The 18,943-nt window shown below is 37.8% G+C and overlaps 1 protein-coding gene across 5 annotated transcripts in view; it reads left to right on the forward strand.

Annotated features, from left to right (window-relative positions):
• The window catches only part of astn1 (astrotactin 1), a 295,200-nt gene that overhangs the window by 161,082 nt on the left and 115,175 nt on the right, over positions 1–18,943 (forward strand). For all 5 annotated transcript variants that reach the window (XM_017471160.3, XM_017471161.3, XM_017471162.3 and 2 more), the window contains 2 exons: positions 1,334–1,484; positions 17,275–17,441. In XM_017471160.3, the coding sequence (XP_017326649.1) occupies positions 1,334–1,484; positions 17,275–17,441 (318 nt within the window). The remainder of the gene's footprint in view (positions 1–1,333; positions 1,485–17,274; positions 17,442–18,943) is intronic.

An 18,943-nucleotide genomic window follows, 5' to 3' on the forward strand; every position in this document is an offset into this window, starting at 1 on the left:
AATTTATCATACATATCCCACTTACTCAGTGCAGCGGTGATTTAACAAGCTCAATACATATCAGACAATAAAAAGGTCACATTTCTGTTTTCCCCATCATGATTACTGCTTTTTCAAATTTCTAAACAGTAAATTATAAACAGTTGGATGTGGAGTGCTTTGAGGAAGAAAAAAAAAAAACTCATCACGTTCCATTCAGTACAGCTCAAATCAAGGCTACAGCAGGGTTCACAAGGTCAAGGTTTGTCGATAACAAAACCTACACAGTTTAAGTTTTTATTGATTGATTCTTTGGTTGATTAATCGATTCATTTATTTATGACACTGTGGGACAACCTAGGGACACGTTAATTGTGATGAAAATGAACTTTGTCAATTAATGTCATTTGCTGTTCATAGTCTTTGTAAATCAGACATGATGGATTCAAGCTGTCCAAGGAACCACAGTGAGAGCCATTATCTGCAAATGGAAAAAAAAAAAAACTCAGCACAGTAGTGAACCTTCCCAGAAGTATCCGACCTTCCAAAATTCCTCCAAGAACACAGCAACGACTCATCCAGGAAGTCAAAACAGAGCCAAGGACAACATCAAAGGACCTACAGGCCTCTCTTGCAACAATAAAGGTCACTGTTCATGTCTCCACTATCAGAAAGACACTGGGGGAAAATGGCATCCATGGAAGAGTGGTGAGGAGAAAACCACTGCTAACCCAGAAGAACATTAAGACTCGTCTGAATTTTGGAAGACGGGTTCGGTTACATTTGACATAAACTAAGCACAGAATTTCACAAAAAGAACATCATACCTACAATCAAGCATGGTGGTTAACCATGAATTCTGCTCTCTACCAGAAGATCATAAAGGAGAATGTCCGGTCTTTAGTCTGTAAATTGAAACTCCAGCGCAACTGGATTATACAGCAAGACAATGATCCAAAGCAGAGGAGTAAATCCTATTGCTAGAAGTAATTGAAAGACTGATCTCCAGTTATCAGAAACGTTTGGTTGCTGTTATTGCTGATATAGGTGGCACAACTTGATTTTAAGTTTAGGGGGGACACTTAATTTTTGGCATGGGTGTTTATTTTTTGCTTCAATAAAATTAAATAAATAAGTAAAAACTGTATTGTGCGTTTACTCTGGTTGTCTTTGTTTTATCTTGAATTTCGTTTGAAGATCTAAAACTATTTAATATGAAATACAGAAGAAATCAGGATGGGGCGAATACTTTTTAAAATGCTACACAACACTGTGTTATTGTGACTTACCTCTATTAGTATTCCTCAGCAGTAATTACTGACAGTGTGTACTCTGTGTTTTTGGTGTTTCTCAGGGAGGAGCTGATGATCTCCTCGTCCTTCGACAGTCTGGAAGTTCTGCTGGACTCCTTTGGCCCGGTGCGAGACTGCTCAAAAGACAACGGCGGCTGCAGCCGAAACTTCCGTTGCATATCTGACCGAAAGTTGGACTCCACCGGTTGTGTGGTGCGTTATCCTGGCCCTTTCTCTACATCCTGCATGTTATAGTATACTTGTTGCTCATTACTCTAGTACGAGTTTTGCTTTATCTCTTGTGAACTCGATCTCTGTCTTCACCCAGTTTTTTTTGTATGTTCATAACCTGCTTAACTCCTTTACCAAGCACAGTGGCATGAAGTGAATATCAAAATTAATCTCAGGAACTTGCTATTGATTTTTATGATTATAAGCCACAAATCCATGATTCATTGGCTTTCTTTTTTGGTTTTCTTTTACTATTATTTTAAAGTTTATTCTTGTGAAGGCTCATCAGCCACGAAATGAGGCAAGCATTGTGGTTTCTCATGCCATCTGCCTGATGCGTAATGTGATTTCAGTTTCACGTTTTCTGGCACTGTGATTAGTGTACTTAGTTTCTACTGCAAGATTTGTCTTAGATTGAAAATCACTCAAGTTTAAGACTTTCTCTGTCTGGTTTTAGTATTTTTACTAAATTTTTTACAAAATATAAACAAACTAACAGCATAATTTAAACCACAATAACCCTGACCAGACAGCTACCAAGCATGCTGTAAATGTATTGCTCAGCACAGCACATTTATATAATGTACATGGCTTTCCTTGTCCTGTGAGCTTCATATCTGACAACTTATTCACCATAGGCAGTGGTGGCTTGGTGGTTAAGGCTCTGGGTTACTGATCAGAAGATCGGGGGTTTGAGCCCCACCACTGCCAACCTGCCACTGTTGGGCCCTTAACCCTCTCTGCCCCAGGGGGTGCTGTATCATGGCTGACCCTTGACCTTGACCCCAACTTCCTAACATGCTGGGGTATGTGAAGAAAAGAATTTCACTGTGCTGTAAAAGCATTTATGTGACCAATAAAGACTTATCATCACTATTCATGCCCACATGAAAGTAAAAACCTCTCTCTAGTCCCAACCAGATGGCCTTTCTGGCAAACTTTCTAAATCACTCAAAAAAAGAAGACGTAAAAAGTCAAAAAAAAAAGTAAACGTGTCCCTAATATTCGTATCTCTATTTATTTCCATTTAGAACACATTATCTGTTCATTCTGATACGCATGCTTACACGTGGTTTGCCACTGCAAGGACGGTCAGCTGTCCTTCCTGTCTCCCTGTCGCATGTCTTAGGTGTCTTACATTAGACATTACAGTTTATTGCTCTGAACACATCTGCAGTCCCTATGCCTCCCTGCAGCAGGTCTATGGCATGTTCACGCAGGTGAGCAGGAACATTAGGCATCTTTCTGCTGGTGTTTTTCAGAGTCAGTAGAAAGGTCTCTTCAGTGTCCTAAATTATTGTAACTTGAAATTGACTGTTCGATAGGTGCATGCACAACAACTGTTTACGTTTCATTGGACAAGCATGAAAAACATCGTTTAAACCCTTTACAATAAAGCTCTATAAAGCTTATTCGGATTTTGCCTAATTATTTTTAAAATACAGTCCCCTGAAAAAGTTTCTTTTTTTGCTGAGTATATTATTTGTATTAAAGTCAGGTGGATTAAGAATATTTTACATGTCCTAATCGGATCAGTAGTGCAGTTTTTAACACCACAGTTTTAATCTTCAGGAAAAAGTTCAAGTAAACGCATGTTTAATAAGATATATGGACTCTTTCTTTACAAATACATAGTGGGAAAAAAGCCTTCTCCATATCATCGCTTGACCAGGAGTTTGAATCCCGATGATGCCACAGACATCTGTGGCTAAATTGCTCTCTTGGTGGGAGAGGTGGAATTACTTTCTCATCTGGCAGTCAGAGCAACACTAACCAATCGTAGGTGTCTGTGAGTTCACATATAAGGAAAAAGGAAGTTAGGGCTTTTATCCAATGTGAAAAGATGTGTAGGCTGACTTCATGTGTCTCAGAGGAAGCATGTCTTACAGTAACTCTGTACTATTGTCTTCTAAGATTATGTTTTGCACTGTACGAGAAGATCCCAATTAAATCTTGGCCAAATTCTATAACGGACTGTGAGATAACGTTCTACATGTCAGATTATATGATGAAAATACGATAGATGATAGACCTACGATTAAAGAAGATTACTACCTTCTGCTGCCATCATCAATCAGCAAAATCCTGGCTTGTGCAGAAAATGCGTTCACATAAACAGACACATTCTTCAAACTGAACTTGCGGTAATAAGGATATTTTTTTCTGGCCATTAGAATGTTGTGTTTTCGTTTTGCCATTGCCACTATCTTATAGGAATTCACGATTATGGTCAAAATGATAATTACGATTATTTTGATCAATATTGAGATCATGATGATTTATCATGATTATTCATTGATTTCAGGGTCAACATATTTTTATTTCACTTTCACATTTAAATAAACAGACCGCTGATTTCACCTCCATGTTGTGCTACACTCCTGCTAATGTACAAATCTTTACATCAAATTAGACTGGTCCTTAAAGTGCATCATCTCGTAGAAGCAAAATATAAATAAAATTATACCCAAAATATAGGATAAGTAAAAAAAAAAAAAAAATCATCAAACAAATGAAAATCAAATATAACACTATGCAACCAAATGAAAATAATTCAGGCGAATGCAGAAAAGTCAATAACAGTGTTTGCAGGAGGAGAGACGCAGACAGATCACCCAGTACAGCGGTGCAGGGACGACGTCACTCTGCACCGGAACCCGGAAGTTATCATCACATCGGTTTCCTCCACAAAAACCCAATAGGATTTTCACACAGAACTTATTTTTTGCAATAATCCAAAAGCCTGTGATCAACAAAGTTTACAATACCAACACATTTTGTCCATCAAGATCATTTTCACAAATGAACGCAACTTTTATGAAGTTTGAAGCCTAAATACAATCGCCAGAACTAAAAAGCTAACCGTACGCTATAAACGATCTACACCACGGTCGCTCCACTTCAACATCACCATCACCGGGCTTCCGATAACTTCTCCAAACTTTATTTAAAAACCTTTTCCATAACACGGATTTACTCTGTGGGTGAATCTTCATCCAGGTTTTGTTTTTGGGGGGAAATTGTGCACAGCAGACCTGAACCAGTTTATCTGCAAAGAGTTTTTCCTGTTCGACGTGATGACGTTTAATGTCCCCGACAACATCTGTAGTCCCGATTAGTAACATGTTAGTGTCATGATTTCCCGCTCTGAAACCCGAAGCAAAGCTGGCAGCGCGAGCGCTAAAATGCTAACTCGTTTCCGGGTTTTGGCGTTACAAAATGACGTCATCCCTGCGCCGCTCTATGGTGACTGTCTGTACGTTTAGGAAGCGCTTGATTTGACCTGAAGGAGTTTTCTACGAGCGGAGAACGAACTTTAAATGTCACTATCGCAGTCGATCGTGTTCATGTAATCGTGAGCAGATAAATCGTAATCGAGATCGATATTCAATTAATCGTGCAGCATTAATTCTACATCATTCTCTTATTGGTGGCATTTAGATGAGCAGCGCGCACATTCTGAAATGTGAATAAAAAATTTAACGCACTGCCTATTTGTCAAATCAGTTAATTTAGTCAGAATTTAAAAAAAAATAGACAATTAGCAGTTCCCTTCATACACTCTGATGTGGTCTTCTGCTGTTGTATAACATCCACCTTAAGGATTGATGTGTTGTGCATTCTGAGATGATTTTCTGCTCACCACAGTTGCAAAGAGTGATTATGAGTTACTATAGACTTCCTATCAGTGCAAACCAGTCTAGTGATTCTCCTCTGATCTCTTTCATCAGCAAGGTGTTTTAGCATACAGAACCTTCTCTCACAGGATGTGTTTCACACCATTCTGTGTAAACTCTCCAGACTGTTGTGTGTGAAAATCCAAAGAGTTTCAGCAGTTTTGAAAATACTCAAACCAGCTCATCTGGCACCAACAACCATGCCACAGTTAAAGACAAACAGATCACGTTTTTTTCACCATTCTGATGTTTGATGTGAACATGAACTGAAGGCCTCCATCTGCATCTGCATGGTTTTATAACCATGTTTGGCTGATTGGATTACTGTATAAATGTACAGGTGTATCTATTAATATGGACAGTGAGTGTACACGTACACAAAATGTTCTGTACCCTGTTGCTCATTTAATTTAGGAAGAGATGTGTAGTCCAACATTTTTTGCCTGATTGCTGTTTGATCAGATTGAGCCCTTGTGAGGTGGGAGCTGGCCACAGCAGCTGCCAGTGTGCAGAGTGCATATATTATCTGGCTGAGTAGATAGACAAAATTTGGACCAACTTCAAATACAAACCAAAGGAGAGGTACAAGTTGTGGTTCGGAACTTCGACATTATGTGGGCGCTCCCACTCCAATTATTTTTTTTTCTTTTTTTGCCATTCAGTTGTAGGTTAAGCGTCTTAAATTATCAGCTATGACTTTATGATCTTTAAAATGAACTTCATGAATATTATATAACAGTTTTTACGAATACATTTCTAGTGATTTGTTTTAAGTCATTTTTATGTTGTAAATGATCAATGAAAATGGTTAATGATTTAAAATACTTATTTAGAAATGTAGAACTGTTATTTGAGAACTGAATGGTGAATGCCGAAATGGCTTGCATGGCACAATGTGTCAAACTATAATATTTGCACATTGAGATTTGATAATCTCATCATCCCACACTGTCTCATGACTCATGTTTCACTGCTAGGAGAAGCCATTTTAATTTTATGCACCTTTCCATGGGGTATACATTTGTTAAACTGTTTGAATCTTTATCTGAAGTTTCTTTTAGGAACAGATTATTATTATTATTAGCTTGACTTTCATAGCACTTTTTTTTTCTCCAAGCATCTCTTGGCCAGTGGCGTTGGCTGTTGCAAAAAAATAATTAATTAGTTCTGTGGGATAATTGTGGGAGATATCTAATATATTTAATTAAATTGCACCTTTGCATTATGAGGTTCCTATGAGATGCTGTCTGCTGTGTGCAAATTGTAGGATATATCTGTGCTCAGTCTAAAAGAGAGCTAATTGTGTTTCCTCTTACATTTGCAAGAGCTTAGTGTTTCATGCGGGTTATGGCTGTTGCTCAGGCCCATGTGACAGCCTAGACCTGCTGAACAGTACTGTTTCAGTCATGTGGTGTATTAATATATTGATTTGAAATGTACTCATTTATAATCGCATTCATGAGCATTGCTTAAATCTTTTAACTTCATGAAATGTCAAAACTGATGACTTTTGTGTTTGTTACCTAAAAGAGAGAAGTTAAAAGCACTGCAAATTTTTGGGATCTAAGCTTGTGAGACATACTATCATCTTATTGTGGCTACGAACTATGAACATTTGATGTGTGTGAGCCATGTACACGTTACGTCATTACACCCAACTAAATACTGAAAGCTGATTACAAGTCAGTTGTAGCTGCTAGTCACTAGCATTACTCTTGAGTCTGTTTTGCCCCCCCAAGGTCAGGAATACTTGCAAAAGTCTGGACTGTAAATAAGCCTAAGGAGTCGTTAGTTATAACTAAGCTCAGTATAAAATAAAAGTGTAAAACTATGCATGCATGTAGTCAGTGACTAGATACTTAGAACAGCGACTAAGATACTTGAATTCTTGTATACGAAATTAACGCTGCTAAACAACATGTTTAGTTTTCTTAATTTAAGCCTCCGTTCATGGTTTGAGAAGTAAAGACACTCCATGCATGGAAGGCTAGCATGGACAAGGGAAGCTAAGATGCATAAATGAAAATGTTTGTTGTGCTGTTCTGAAGTCAGACAGCAGGTTATTAAGGTTTGTATAGGACTATAAAATAGACAAAATGAAACGTGTTACAAGATAAAACACTATATTTTTGTTGATCTTAAAGCTGCAGATGTTTCCCAGCAGATATTGAAATCGTCCAACTTGAAGGATATCACGATAAATGAAATCTATCTGCAATTCCCCTTACTATTCTCAGATTTTGTATTTGTTTTTCTTTTTCTTTTTTTTTTTTTTTTTTGCATTGATGGCACATTGACAAATTTGCAAAATGCACATACAGGGCTTTATAACACTGTTATAAATGTATAATCTGATTACTACTTTAGTTTCAGGTCATTCATTCATCAGTCTTTTATATAGGTGTGTAAATAAGTGAGATTTTAGCGGAATGATTCTACATAATAATTTTAAATGCAAATGGACAGCCAGCACTTAAAGAGCATTCAATTCCATGTGTGTTCCTACATTTCCCAATAGGTAAGATTACAGGTACATAGAAGATTGCTCAAGATTGAAGACGTCCTAATAGTTCTGTAAAGAAACAATATTTTAGGATTATAGGATTAGATAAAAAATGTATTAATTACAACAGTCTCGTACAGTCGGTAAGTGGTAATTGAGATTCATCTGTCTTTCATATAAAGACAAAGTCATAAGCCACAATGTTGCTTTATAAAATATTTAAGCATTGCTTATGAATATTAGGAAGCTCAGTGTGGGTGTCCTTCACGTAAAAAGCTCATTCAGTGCACTACAGTTTGTTTTTTAAATGTGTATTTATTGACCGTGCAGACATCATTACTGAATTAAAAGTTACATTAGAGACATTTTGCATCCTGTTCATACTTCACCTCATGGAAAATTAAACACATTACCTCGCTGTCACTGTTAGCCAATGTGGGTTCCATCTGTTGTAGCTTGATGTTTTGTAATTACTTGTTGACTGAGAGTGTATAAACGATGCCTCACGTCATCTGATCGGAAAAGCTCACTGGCTTGCTCCCAGAGAGTGCATTTCCACACTAATCAATTAACGCCCTGTCTGAGGACGGCAGCACCATCTTTAATATTGGAGTCAGCATGAGCAGACACTCTGTGACCCACCTCACTGATGTATGGCACTCCTGGGGCGAGCTAGCAGTGCCTTCATTTAGATGAAAGTCTGATAATCGCTAAATGATGATGTGATTAATTAGTTCTTTTTTCCTCTGTCACGATTTGTATTGCAGAGAGAGCTGTCTCGTTGCTGCCTGCATGAAAAATAAATTGGTCCCTGTTCACACCTAAACAAGACGGCCTGGGGTGCTGGCAAAGTCGCATCGCTTTGATTTTTCCATGTTAGCAAAGACAGATGCCGGCATCACCATGCTACGTAAAACTCAGGAGATTGAGGAGCCATGGAGGAATTAGTTGCTATGATTATTCTTAGTGTGTGTGTGTGTGGGGGTGTGTGTGTGTGTGGGGGGGTGTGTATATATATATATATATATATATATATATATATATATATATATATATATATATATATATATATATACACACAGTATCTCACAAAAGTGAGTACACGCCTCACATTTTTGTAAATATTTGATGATATCTTTTCATGTGACGACACTGAAGAAATGACACTTTGCTACAATGTAAAGTAGTGAGTGTACAACTTGTGTAACAGTGTAAATTTGCTGTCCCCTCAAAATAACTCAACACACAGCCATTAATGTCTAAACCGCTGGCAACAAAAGTGAGTACACCCCTAATTGAAAATGTCCAAATTGGACCCAAAGTGTCAATATTTTGTGTGTCCACCATTATTTTCCAGCACTGCCTTAACCCTCTTGGGCACGGAGTTCACCAGAGCTTCACAGGTTGCCACTGGAGTCCTCTTCCACTCCTCCATGACGACATTACGGAGCTGGTAGATGTTAGAGACCTTGTGCTCCTCCACCTTCCGTTTGAGGATGCCCCACAGATGCTCAATAGGGTTTAGTCCATCACCTTCACTCTCAGCTTCTTTACCAAGGCAGTGGTCATCTTGGAGGTGTTTGGGGTCGTTATCATGCTGGAATACTGCCCTTCATCCCTGTCTCGGAAGGGAAATGTTCATGCTCTGCTTCAGTATGTCACAGTAGATGTTGGCATTCATGGTTCCCTCAATGAACTGTAGCTCCCCAGTGCCGGCAGCACTTATGCAGCCCCAGACCATGACACTACCACCACCATGCTTGACTGTAGGCAAGACACACTTGTCTTTGTACTCATCACCTGGTTGCCGCCACACACGCTTGACACCATCTGAACCAAATAAGTTTATCTGGTCTCATCAGACCACAGGACATGGTTCCAGTAATCCATGTCCTTAGTCTGCTTGTCTTCAGCAAACTGTTTGCGGACTTTCTTGTGCATCTTTAGAAGAGGCTTCCTTCTGGGACGACAGTCATGCAGACCAATTGGATGCAGTGTGCGGCGTATGGTCTGAGCACTGACAAGCTGACCCCCCACCCCTTCAATCTCTGCAGCAATGCTGGCAGCACTCATACGTCTATTTCACAAAGACAACCTCTGGATATGACGCTGAGCACGTGCACTTAACTTCTTTGGTCGACCAATGCGAGGCCTGTTCTGAGTGGAACCGGTCCTGTTAAAACGCTGTATGGTCTTGGCCACCGTGCTGCAGCTCAGTGTCAGGGTCTTGGCAATCTTCTTATAGCCTAGGCCGTCTTTATGTAGAGCAACAATTCTTTTTTTCAGATCCTCAGAGTGTTCTTTGCCATGAGCTGCCATGTTGAACTTCCAGTGACCAGTATGAGGGAGTGTGAGAGCGATGACACCAAATTTAACACACCTGCTCCCCATTCACACCTGAGACCTTGTAACACTAACAAGTCACATGACACCGGGGAGGGAAAATGGCTAATTGGGCCCAATTTGGACATTTTCACTTAGGGATGTACTCACTTTTGTTGCCAGCGGTTTAGACATTAATGGCTGTGTGTTGAGTTATTTTGAGGGGACAGCACATTTACACTGTTACACAAGCTGTACACTCACTACTTTACACTGTAGCACAGTGTCATTTCTTCAGTGTTGTCACATGAAAAGATATAATCAAATATTTACAAAAATGTGAGGGGTGTACTCACTTTTGTCAGATATTGTTTGTGTGTGTGTGTGTGTGTGTGTGTGTGTGTGTGTGTATGTATGTATGTATGTATGTATATATATATATATATATATATATATATATATATATATATATATATATATATATATATATATATATATATATAATATATGTGTGTGTATGTAAAATATGTTTTTTTTAATGCTATTTGTGCATATAAAAGAGCAACGAATAGCACTTATGCATCATGTGCAGTAATCACATACTTTTCTGGATGCTGTAGAAAATAGATTCAGTCTGAGCCATTAGTTATATTCACCTGGGCTGCAATTCCAGTCCAGTTTAAATTAAACCTGGTCTATTCTGTCATGGTTCTCATTAGCATCTGAACATCAAAATGTTCTGGATGAACCTCTGCTTCAAGGATATTACTCCACAATTAAAATTTGTCGAGGTTCAGCTAAACAAAATGCCATATTCTCAAAAGCCCACATGAATGGCAATGGAATTTGCTGCTAGCAAAGCATAGAGTATGGCACCTACATGCGAACACACAAATTCTAACCCTGCCATACAAGTGCAGTGGCCAAATCGCAACAATCCCTCCTTCTCTGCAGCAACCCAGGCTGTCAATTGTGGGGCATTTAAAGGGTAGGAATGGTTTACCTGACATTGAAAAAAAAAAGTTTTGATTGGATTTATGTCATTAGATATCGCGTTAACCTAACCGAAATACTACTGCCCTAGAATGCGGACTACGGTGAACCTGAAACTAAGCTAATTAACACTCACCTTTGCTCTGACAATGAAGAATTTCTTCTACGTTAGCAGCATTATTGACCCACCCATCCAAATTGAAAATACAGATAACTGTCTGTACTTTTGCACACTTTCATTCTGGTGGCAGCGTAAGGGGATGAATTATCCACAAAATATATGTAAACATTGCCAAAGTGGAACTCTGACAGGGCCTTTGCTGTTTTCAGTGATTGAAATACAGTGGTGGGGGCTGTATATGGATTGAAAACAGATGGAAAATTGACAGGCCAGTGCTGCGGTTCCATGGAGTGTCCAGTGTTGACTGCCATTTTGGAACAGTGTTCTACCCTCCAGGTCTACGCCTGAGTTACATGACTGAAAACTATAAATAACATCCTTGAAATCTGATCTCCTGAGCAGAACATTGGTTAGGCCTCATCGGTTTGGTCCAAGCCCCAACTAACCTCACTAGACCATCATCAGCATCATAAGGTTAAAACTGTACTTGGCAGAAGGTTGAGCACACGTCTATTCCTCACATTGTTCCATAAGGCAAGATTTAAACCTGGGGCATGTGGAGACAGAAGGTCATCCCATCAGTTCATCCATCCATTCCTGCTAAGCTGTTCTCAGTTCTCTGTTAAGACTCTGAAAGGTCCTGTGAGTGCATGCTCTGTAGGAGAGCGGCTACTATACAATGCTTTTATAAAGTACCTCTGTGTTTTCATCAGAAAGTGGATTTGAAGGGATTTATCCATTTCTGTCACTGTCCTGCTGTTTGCTCCACTGTTCAAGATGCCAGGGCGTGCTAATTTTGGATTGTAGCCCCTATAGTGACCTGAAGTATAACTCCTGCTCTCATGCTTACAAAGACGTTTAGGACACTTGTGCTGAGAAATTCTCTGCTATGCTGAGGGATGGTGAAAGAAACATATCCAAGGCTCTTGTTTTTCAAATGTATGCCATTTGTTTGGCATTTTAAAACAAAGTGAGGAGATTTTAGGACAGAATAATTTATTATGGTTATCCCTGTGAGCAACCAGACATCTTAGAGTACTAAACACAATTTTTCCTTTAAAGGTTAATCTTTTGTGTGGTTGCCTTTTTTACATACAAGAATTTGTTGAAAGCCTTGAGGATGCTAAACAGTCCCCTCAGAGTAATAGGGATAGAAAGCAATGTCTGCTGTAAGTGATTAGTGTAGGCATTAAAACAAATTGCATGAGGATCATTATTTATTGTAGTTTTCATAACTAGCTAGTCTAAGTTTTGGGTAACTAGAAGAGCCGGATGTCCACTTACAGTCCCTTCTGAAAGTATTGGAACAGCATGGCAGATTCTTTTGAGTTTGAAATACGCTGAAGACATTTGGGTTTGAGATGACAATATGAATGAGATCAGAATGTCAGCTTTCATTTCCTGTTATTTAAGATGTGTTACACAACTTGGAACCTTTGTTTGAGCCCACATGTTTTTCAAGGGATCAAAAATTTTGGTACATGATCTCATATTCATCTTTTCAAATGTCTTCAGTGTTCAGCGGAAACAAAAGAATTGGCCTCACTGTTCCAATACTTTCAGAGAGACCTGTACATGTGAGATTAAAGGCCTTAATAGTTCATGGTTTTCTTCCATTTACTGTTAATTTATACCCAAATGCTACAGTAAAATAAACATACAGTAACTCATGGGGATGTGGCGATACACTCCAGTCATGATTCGATTCAGTTCACAATACTGGCTTCATAATTTCTATTCGATTTGATTCTGAGAATATTTTAAACAAACTTTGAAATAAGAAAAAATATTACAGAAAATACTTTTTTTTTTTTTAATTTCTGAATAATTTACAATGTAAGACAGTGTGCATTTGTGTCACATTGTGTGCATAAAACTAAAATAAAAAAATAGCTATGAACAGATGTTTAATATTGATAAAAAAAAATATTAAGAAAAGGTACTACAGTTTAAGGGCTGACACAAAGGGGTCTCAGATATGTAATATTCAATCATTTTCAAATATAGAAATTTCCAAAGGGTATGTATATATATTTCCAACATTTATGAGTCTGCTTACATTCTTTATTCTTGACAGTCCTGTCCAGCCACTTGGTGCTCTCAACAATAGAGAGTAGCAGTCTAGTCTAGAATTGCTGCATAAATAGCCTAATTATCATGTTAATCATGGGCGCACGCTGGCTTAGTGGTTAGCACGTTTGCCTTACACCTCCAGGGTTGGCGGTTCATTTCTCACGGTGGCCCTCCTGTGTGCGGAGTTTGCATGTTCTCCCCGTGCTGCGGGGGTTTCCTCCGGGTACTCCATTTTCCTCCACCAGTCCAAAGACGTACATGGTAGGCTGATTGGCGTGTCCAAAGTGTCCGTAGTGTATGAATGGGTGTGTGAATGTGTATGTGAGTGTGCCCTGTGATGGATTGGCACCCTGTCCGGGGTGTACCCTGCCTTGTGCCCCATGCTCCCTGGGATAGGCTCCATTTATTAATAAATACATTAATAAATTCTTCCAATAAAAGTTTGATTGAATAAACAAAGTGTCTGACCTGGGCATTTTGAAAACAATCAACTGAAACATGAGCATCTGTAGAGAAATAGAGCACTAAAGTCAGATAAAATGCTTGATTTATGCAGCCTTCGGTGGTGTTTGAAGGCCATTGCAGTCCGGAGCTATCGGGCTTCATGAGTGGAGATCTCACAAGATCTCCATGAAAGAACGTGATTACGTGATGCTGATTTCCATGCTGATCATGCAATTTTTTGCATTGTGATGCATTATGTCTGACATATTGTTACATGCCTAATAACTTCCTATCTCAGTTTTCCAAAAAGAAAAAAAAAAAAAACTCTGCTAATTTTATTGGAATAATAAAACACTAACAAATTGTGCTTATTCATCTAAAGGAATAGATTGCTAAAGTCAAATGTTAGTTTTGAAACAGAATAAATTGGGTAGGCTCCAGTTCTTCTCACTTGACCCCTTCCTTTTATATTTTCCGCAGTCATAAATCTTTGTGAAAAGGCATTATCATAAACACCCCTTTAATATATAAAAAAGCATTATTATGAAAACCTTTTATATATATATATATATATATATATATATATATATATATATATATATATATATATATATATATATATATATAATTATCTACTCCTACAGAATTGCTTTGATTCTACTGACCTTTCTAAATCTCTAGTCACAAAAGGAAGAAGCAAACAGAAGGCTGTGATCCAATCACTATAAATGCTTTTTGACCCTAGCTCAGAAAAGGTGTATTACATTTCATACTTCTGGAAAAGGCTGTTATAGAATATTTGTAGAAGAGAAATGGGATGCTCATTGCTTCTTGGGTTAGAAACCTTTACACATTTATGGATGCTGCTTATTGAATTCTGATTAGGAAAAGGATGCCTGTAAAGGACTGCAGAAGATTTTCCCCATGGATTAAGCCATATTTTTTCATGAATCCCATCCTGATTGAATTTATAGCTAGTGAGCTGCTTCTGAGTCATGGACAGATCGTTCTAAGTGGACTGGGTTTATAGAGGCATCGCATGGCATGTTAGTAAATAGTGCTATAAAAGCCAGTATACAGTATAATGGATGGATATAATGAAAGGTATTGCAAAATTATTTGGATTTCCTTTTCAATGTTATAAGGTTAGGGGAAATCATTTTACCAAAACAGAAGACACCCTACACTTAAAATGGCTTCTAGCAGGAAGCAGGACATATATTCAAACATTTGACCTTTTCCTGTTCCCCTGGTTATAAACAGAAAAATCTATCATTTATTTCCATGCAAAAAGCTAAAGAATTCATTACAAAAGAAACTGATGGTTGCTGACCGACACAAGGGCAGGCAATTGATTTTTAAAAATAGATATACAGTTAAAATACCACAACTACACACAAAAAAAAAAAAAAAAACAACTACAACCCAATTACATAGTCAGAAAATGTCAGTTTTACAATTGAACATACTGAACAAGCATATCACAAAAATCAATGCCTGAATTTTCAGTCACTTTAAACTACATTCCATTATGATTAGGGTTTGTGAATCTTGTTTTGATGATGCAATATGAATATTGATATGTAGTATACATTCATGTGAAAAAATAAGTACACCCTGTGGAAATTGTTGGCTTTTTTGACATATTTGGATAAGCAAAAATTTGATCCTCTTTGAAACAGTGCCTATTAATAAAGGCGATACATTCTATCAAATGACACATAAAACTGACATTTTGTAGTAATTTCCACAATTTCAATGATCAAAATTTAAAAAAAAAAAAAACGGGCTCCTCATAAAAATTGTGAAGCACGGTGGTGGAAATGTTATGGTTTGGGGTTGCTTCACTGCCTCAGGGACTGGACAGCTTGCATTCATTGATTCAACTATGAATTCTGCATCTTATCCAAGAGTGCTTAAAGATAATGTGTGTGGGGGGGTTTGAAACGGGCAGTACAGGCAAGAAAACCCTCAAACACCTTGCAAGTGAAAGAAAAAGGCATGGAAGCGTGGTCAAAAATTCTAGCAAGCCTGGTGGATAATTATGCAAAACGGCTACAAGAAGTTATTTCTGCTAAAAGGGGCAATACTAGCTTCTGAGACCAAGGGTGTACATACTTTTTCCACAGAAAATTATCACATCTAAATGATTCAAAATGCTCTCTTTCCTTGTGGTTTTGTTTAAAATGTATCAACTTTATTAATAGACACTGTTTCAAAGATGATCAAATATTTGCCCGTCCAAATATGTAAAAAAAAAAAAAACCCAACAATTTCATGGGGTGTACTTATTTTTTCACACGACTGTATGTTAGATACAATTAAACAAGTAGTTTTGATACATGACGATTTGCTAAACTTCAGTTCGTCACTGATCAGATGCAATTCGGTTCACCACCGATATGATTTGGTTCAGCACCAGTACAATTATATTTATCAATGATCTGATGCGTTCAGCACCGATACAGTTTGATTTGGCACCAGCACACTTCTATTCAACAATGATATGGCTTGCTTTGACACCGATACAATTTGATTCAGCACCAATGTGATTCGATTCACCACTGATACGATTCGGTTCAGTACTAAAACAATTTCATTCAGGTCCAAGCCAATAAGATTCAGTTCCATTAAATTTAACATGTATTAATGTGCCTTAGTTTTGACTCTGTAACAAGCAGCAATTTCAAAGGTTTCTTCACTGTCTTAATTTTAACTAAGAATTGGTTCTGCATCAGTTCCGTGTACTATTACTTCCTTGCCCAAATCTGCACATTTAAGTGTCAGAGATGTTGGATCAATTTTTTTCTTTTTTTTCTTTCTTTTCTTTCTTTTCTTTAAAGCCCTGTTAATGTTTTTTTTCTTTTCTTTTTTTCTTTTCATTCTGGGACACATCAAGTTTTCAGTGTGCAACCTCCAGTTTTAGAAATATTACAGCATTTTGTCTGCACAATACAGCAAACTGTCCTTTGCAGCTTATAAAGAAATGCACATCCCAGCATGCACTTGTTACAGAAATATTGCACCGTGTAGTCGGAAGGCATTTGCTGAAGTCCATGTGTTCTGGACACTAGAGAGAGAGAGAATATGAAATTTGTACCTTAATGCCCCAAAGGTCTACAGAGAAATTTATCCTATTCTCCTAGCAGGAGTGCCTAGTCAGAGTCAACCCATCAAAGTCTCCTTTGAAGCCAGAGCTGACAGAAACATCATGTGAATCTGCCTGCATAGTACTGAGCAAAATTGCTTTGGGAGATGCATAGAACGGTGTGAAACAGAGGCAGCAGGTGGGGAGTTGCAAAGTGGGGTAATCTTGGACGTGTATACTTTCACCCATTCACACATGTAACTGCGGCATGATTCAAAAAGGTGGAGAGTGAGTATTTTGCAATATCCTGTGAGACTTCATGTGTGCTTTTTATGCTCTTGTATTTCAATGCTAGTTGTATAAGAGCTGTAGGTGGGCTGGAAAACATATATGAAATGCCAAACAAATACAAATCATAAGAAGGGATCCGGTTCACGTCTTGGAATATTTGTGGCATTTCTGCTTTGGCCTTTATTTATTACAGCACGTGGTCAAGGTTTCATTCAATTAGTAAAAAAAAAAAATGGTCTTTTTTGCTTTGTTTGTGTTAGTGCCCTCCTGGTCTGAGCCCGATGAAGGATGGCACCGGTTGCTATGACCACCACATCGGCATAGACTGTTCTGATGGATTTAACGGTGGCTGTGAGCAACTGTGTCTTCAGCAACTAGCTCCACTTGAGGAAGACCCTACCCTTTACAATATCCAGATGTTCTGCGGGTGCGTGCACACACACACACACACACACACACACACACACACACACACACACACACACACACACACGCACACACATTCCTACATACAGAATTAGGCACCTACACTTACATGCATATATAGGGTTAACCTGTATTTAGGAATGTTGCCCTGAATTTCTTATGTTTGTTTGTTTGTTTGTTTGTTTGTTTGTTTGTTTGTTTGTTTGTTTTTGGTTGAGGAAAAATACACCTGTAACTATTTTAGGCAATAGCATTAATTATTACTTTCCCGTCTTGTTGTTTCTTCTTTCATATTTCATATTGAGGTATGAAAGCATTTGAAGATTTGCATAACAGAAACCTTGCAGGTTTAACCTATCCTTTTATGTAATGAAAGCTTTATTACTAAAAATACTGTCAGGCTTTGCACAGTATCTACTGCTCTGCATGTTCATAGTAGGATACCAAGCATGACTGAGCTATTAGTTAAACCTAAATTTTGTAAAAAAAAAAAAAATAAAAAAATAAAAAAATAAATAAATAAATAAAGGAGCTAAGCTTCAGCTCCTGGATATGAATGCCTTACAATGAGGTGAAGTGTGCCTAGAATGGATTATTAATGTTATTAATTAATCATCTCAAATGCACGTTTTCTGATGGCGGGGTATTTGGAGAGCTGCATACATAGCATGTGCTTTTGAAAACCATAAGGCTGCCTGCAAATGATTAGTGTTTTGCACTTCCCACACTATCAATGTAGGTGCAGCATATGAAACTGAAACTAACTATCAAGTTATTTTAAGTTGAATGATTGGCAAAACTCCATTCTAACTAGTGAGTTGCATCTTTTTTTTATATCACATTAAGATCTCATCTTATTGGTTGAGCTGAAAAGGTTATTGTAAATGGGGTCAAAGTTGTATTTGAGTTAACTTCGAGTGCAGCATTTAGGTGTCGTATGCAAGCCATGTGCACTGTCCATAGCTGCTTTACCTGTAGGCAAAGCACCACTGCTGTCTCCATAGAAATAATGAGAGAATTAATGGCTACACCAGCGCAAAGCGGTTTTGCTTCTGATCAGCTGTAGGTGGCTTTTGTTCTGTAATAATTCTGCAATTAACTCACTGTTTCACAGGTAATACTGCAGCAAGTAGCAATGTAGTGTTAAAACCAGGGCAGGGCATTGCTGCTAATTAATTTTCACTAATGTACAGCAAAACTTTCTGTCCATGTCTTTTCTAGGAATTTGCTGTAATTTTAAGACATTCCTTTTTTTTATGCCTTTGCGTTTATATATATATATATATATATATATATATATATATATATATATATATATATATATATATATATCCAGATTCCACCTTTCACTGTAATCCTAAAGAAATACACTGGATATAAAAAGTCCAAAAAAAAGGCAGGTTTATGTGAAGTAATAGAATTAAATGAAGATAAGTCATATCAGATCTTTCCCACCTTCAATGTGAAACTGCAAAGTATACAAATAAAGTGGAAAAACAATCA

Source organism: Ictalurus punctatus, chromosome 7, assembly GCF_001660625.3.
Source record: "Ictalurus punctatus breed USDA103 chromosome 7, Coco_2.0, whole genome shotgun sequence".
Lineage (NCBI taxonomy): Eukaryota > Metazoa > Chordata > Actinopteri > Siluriformes > Ictaluridae > Ictalurus > Ictalurus punctatus.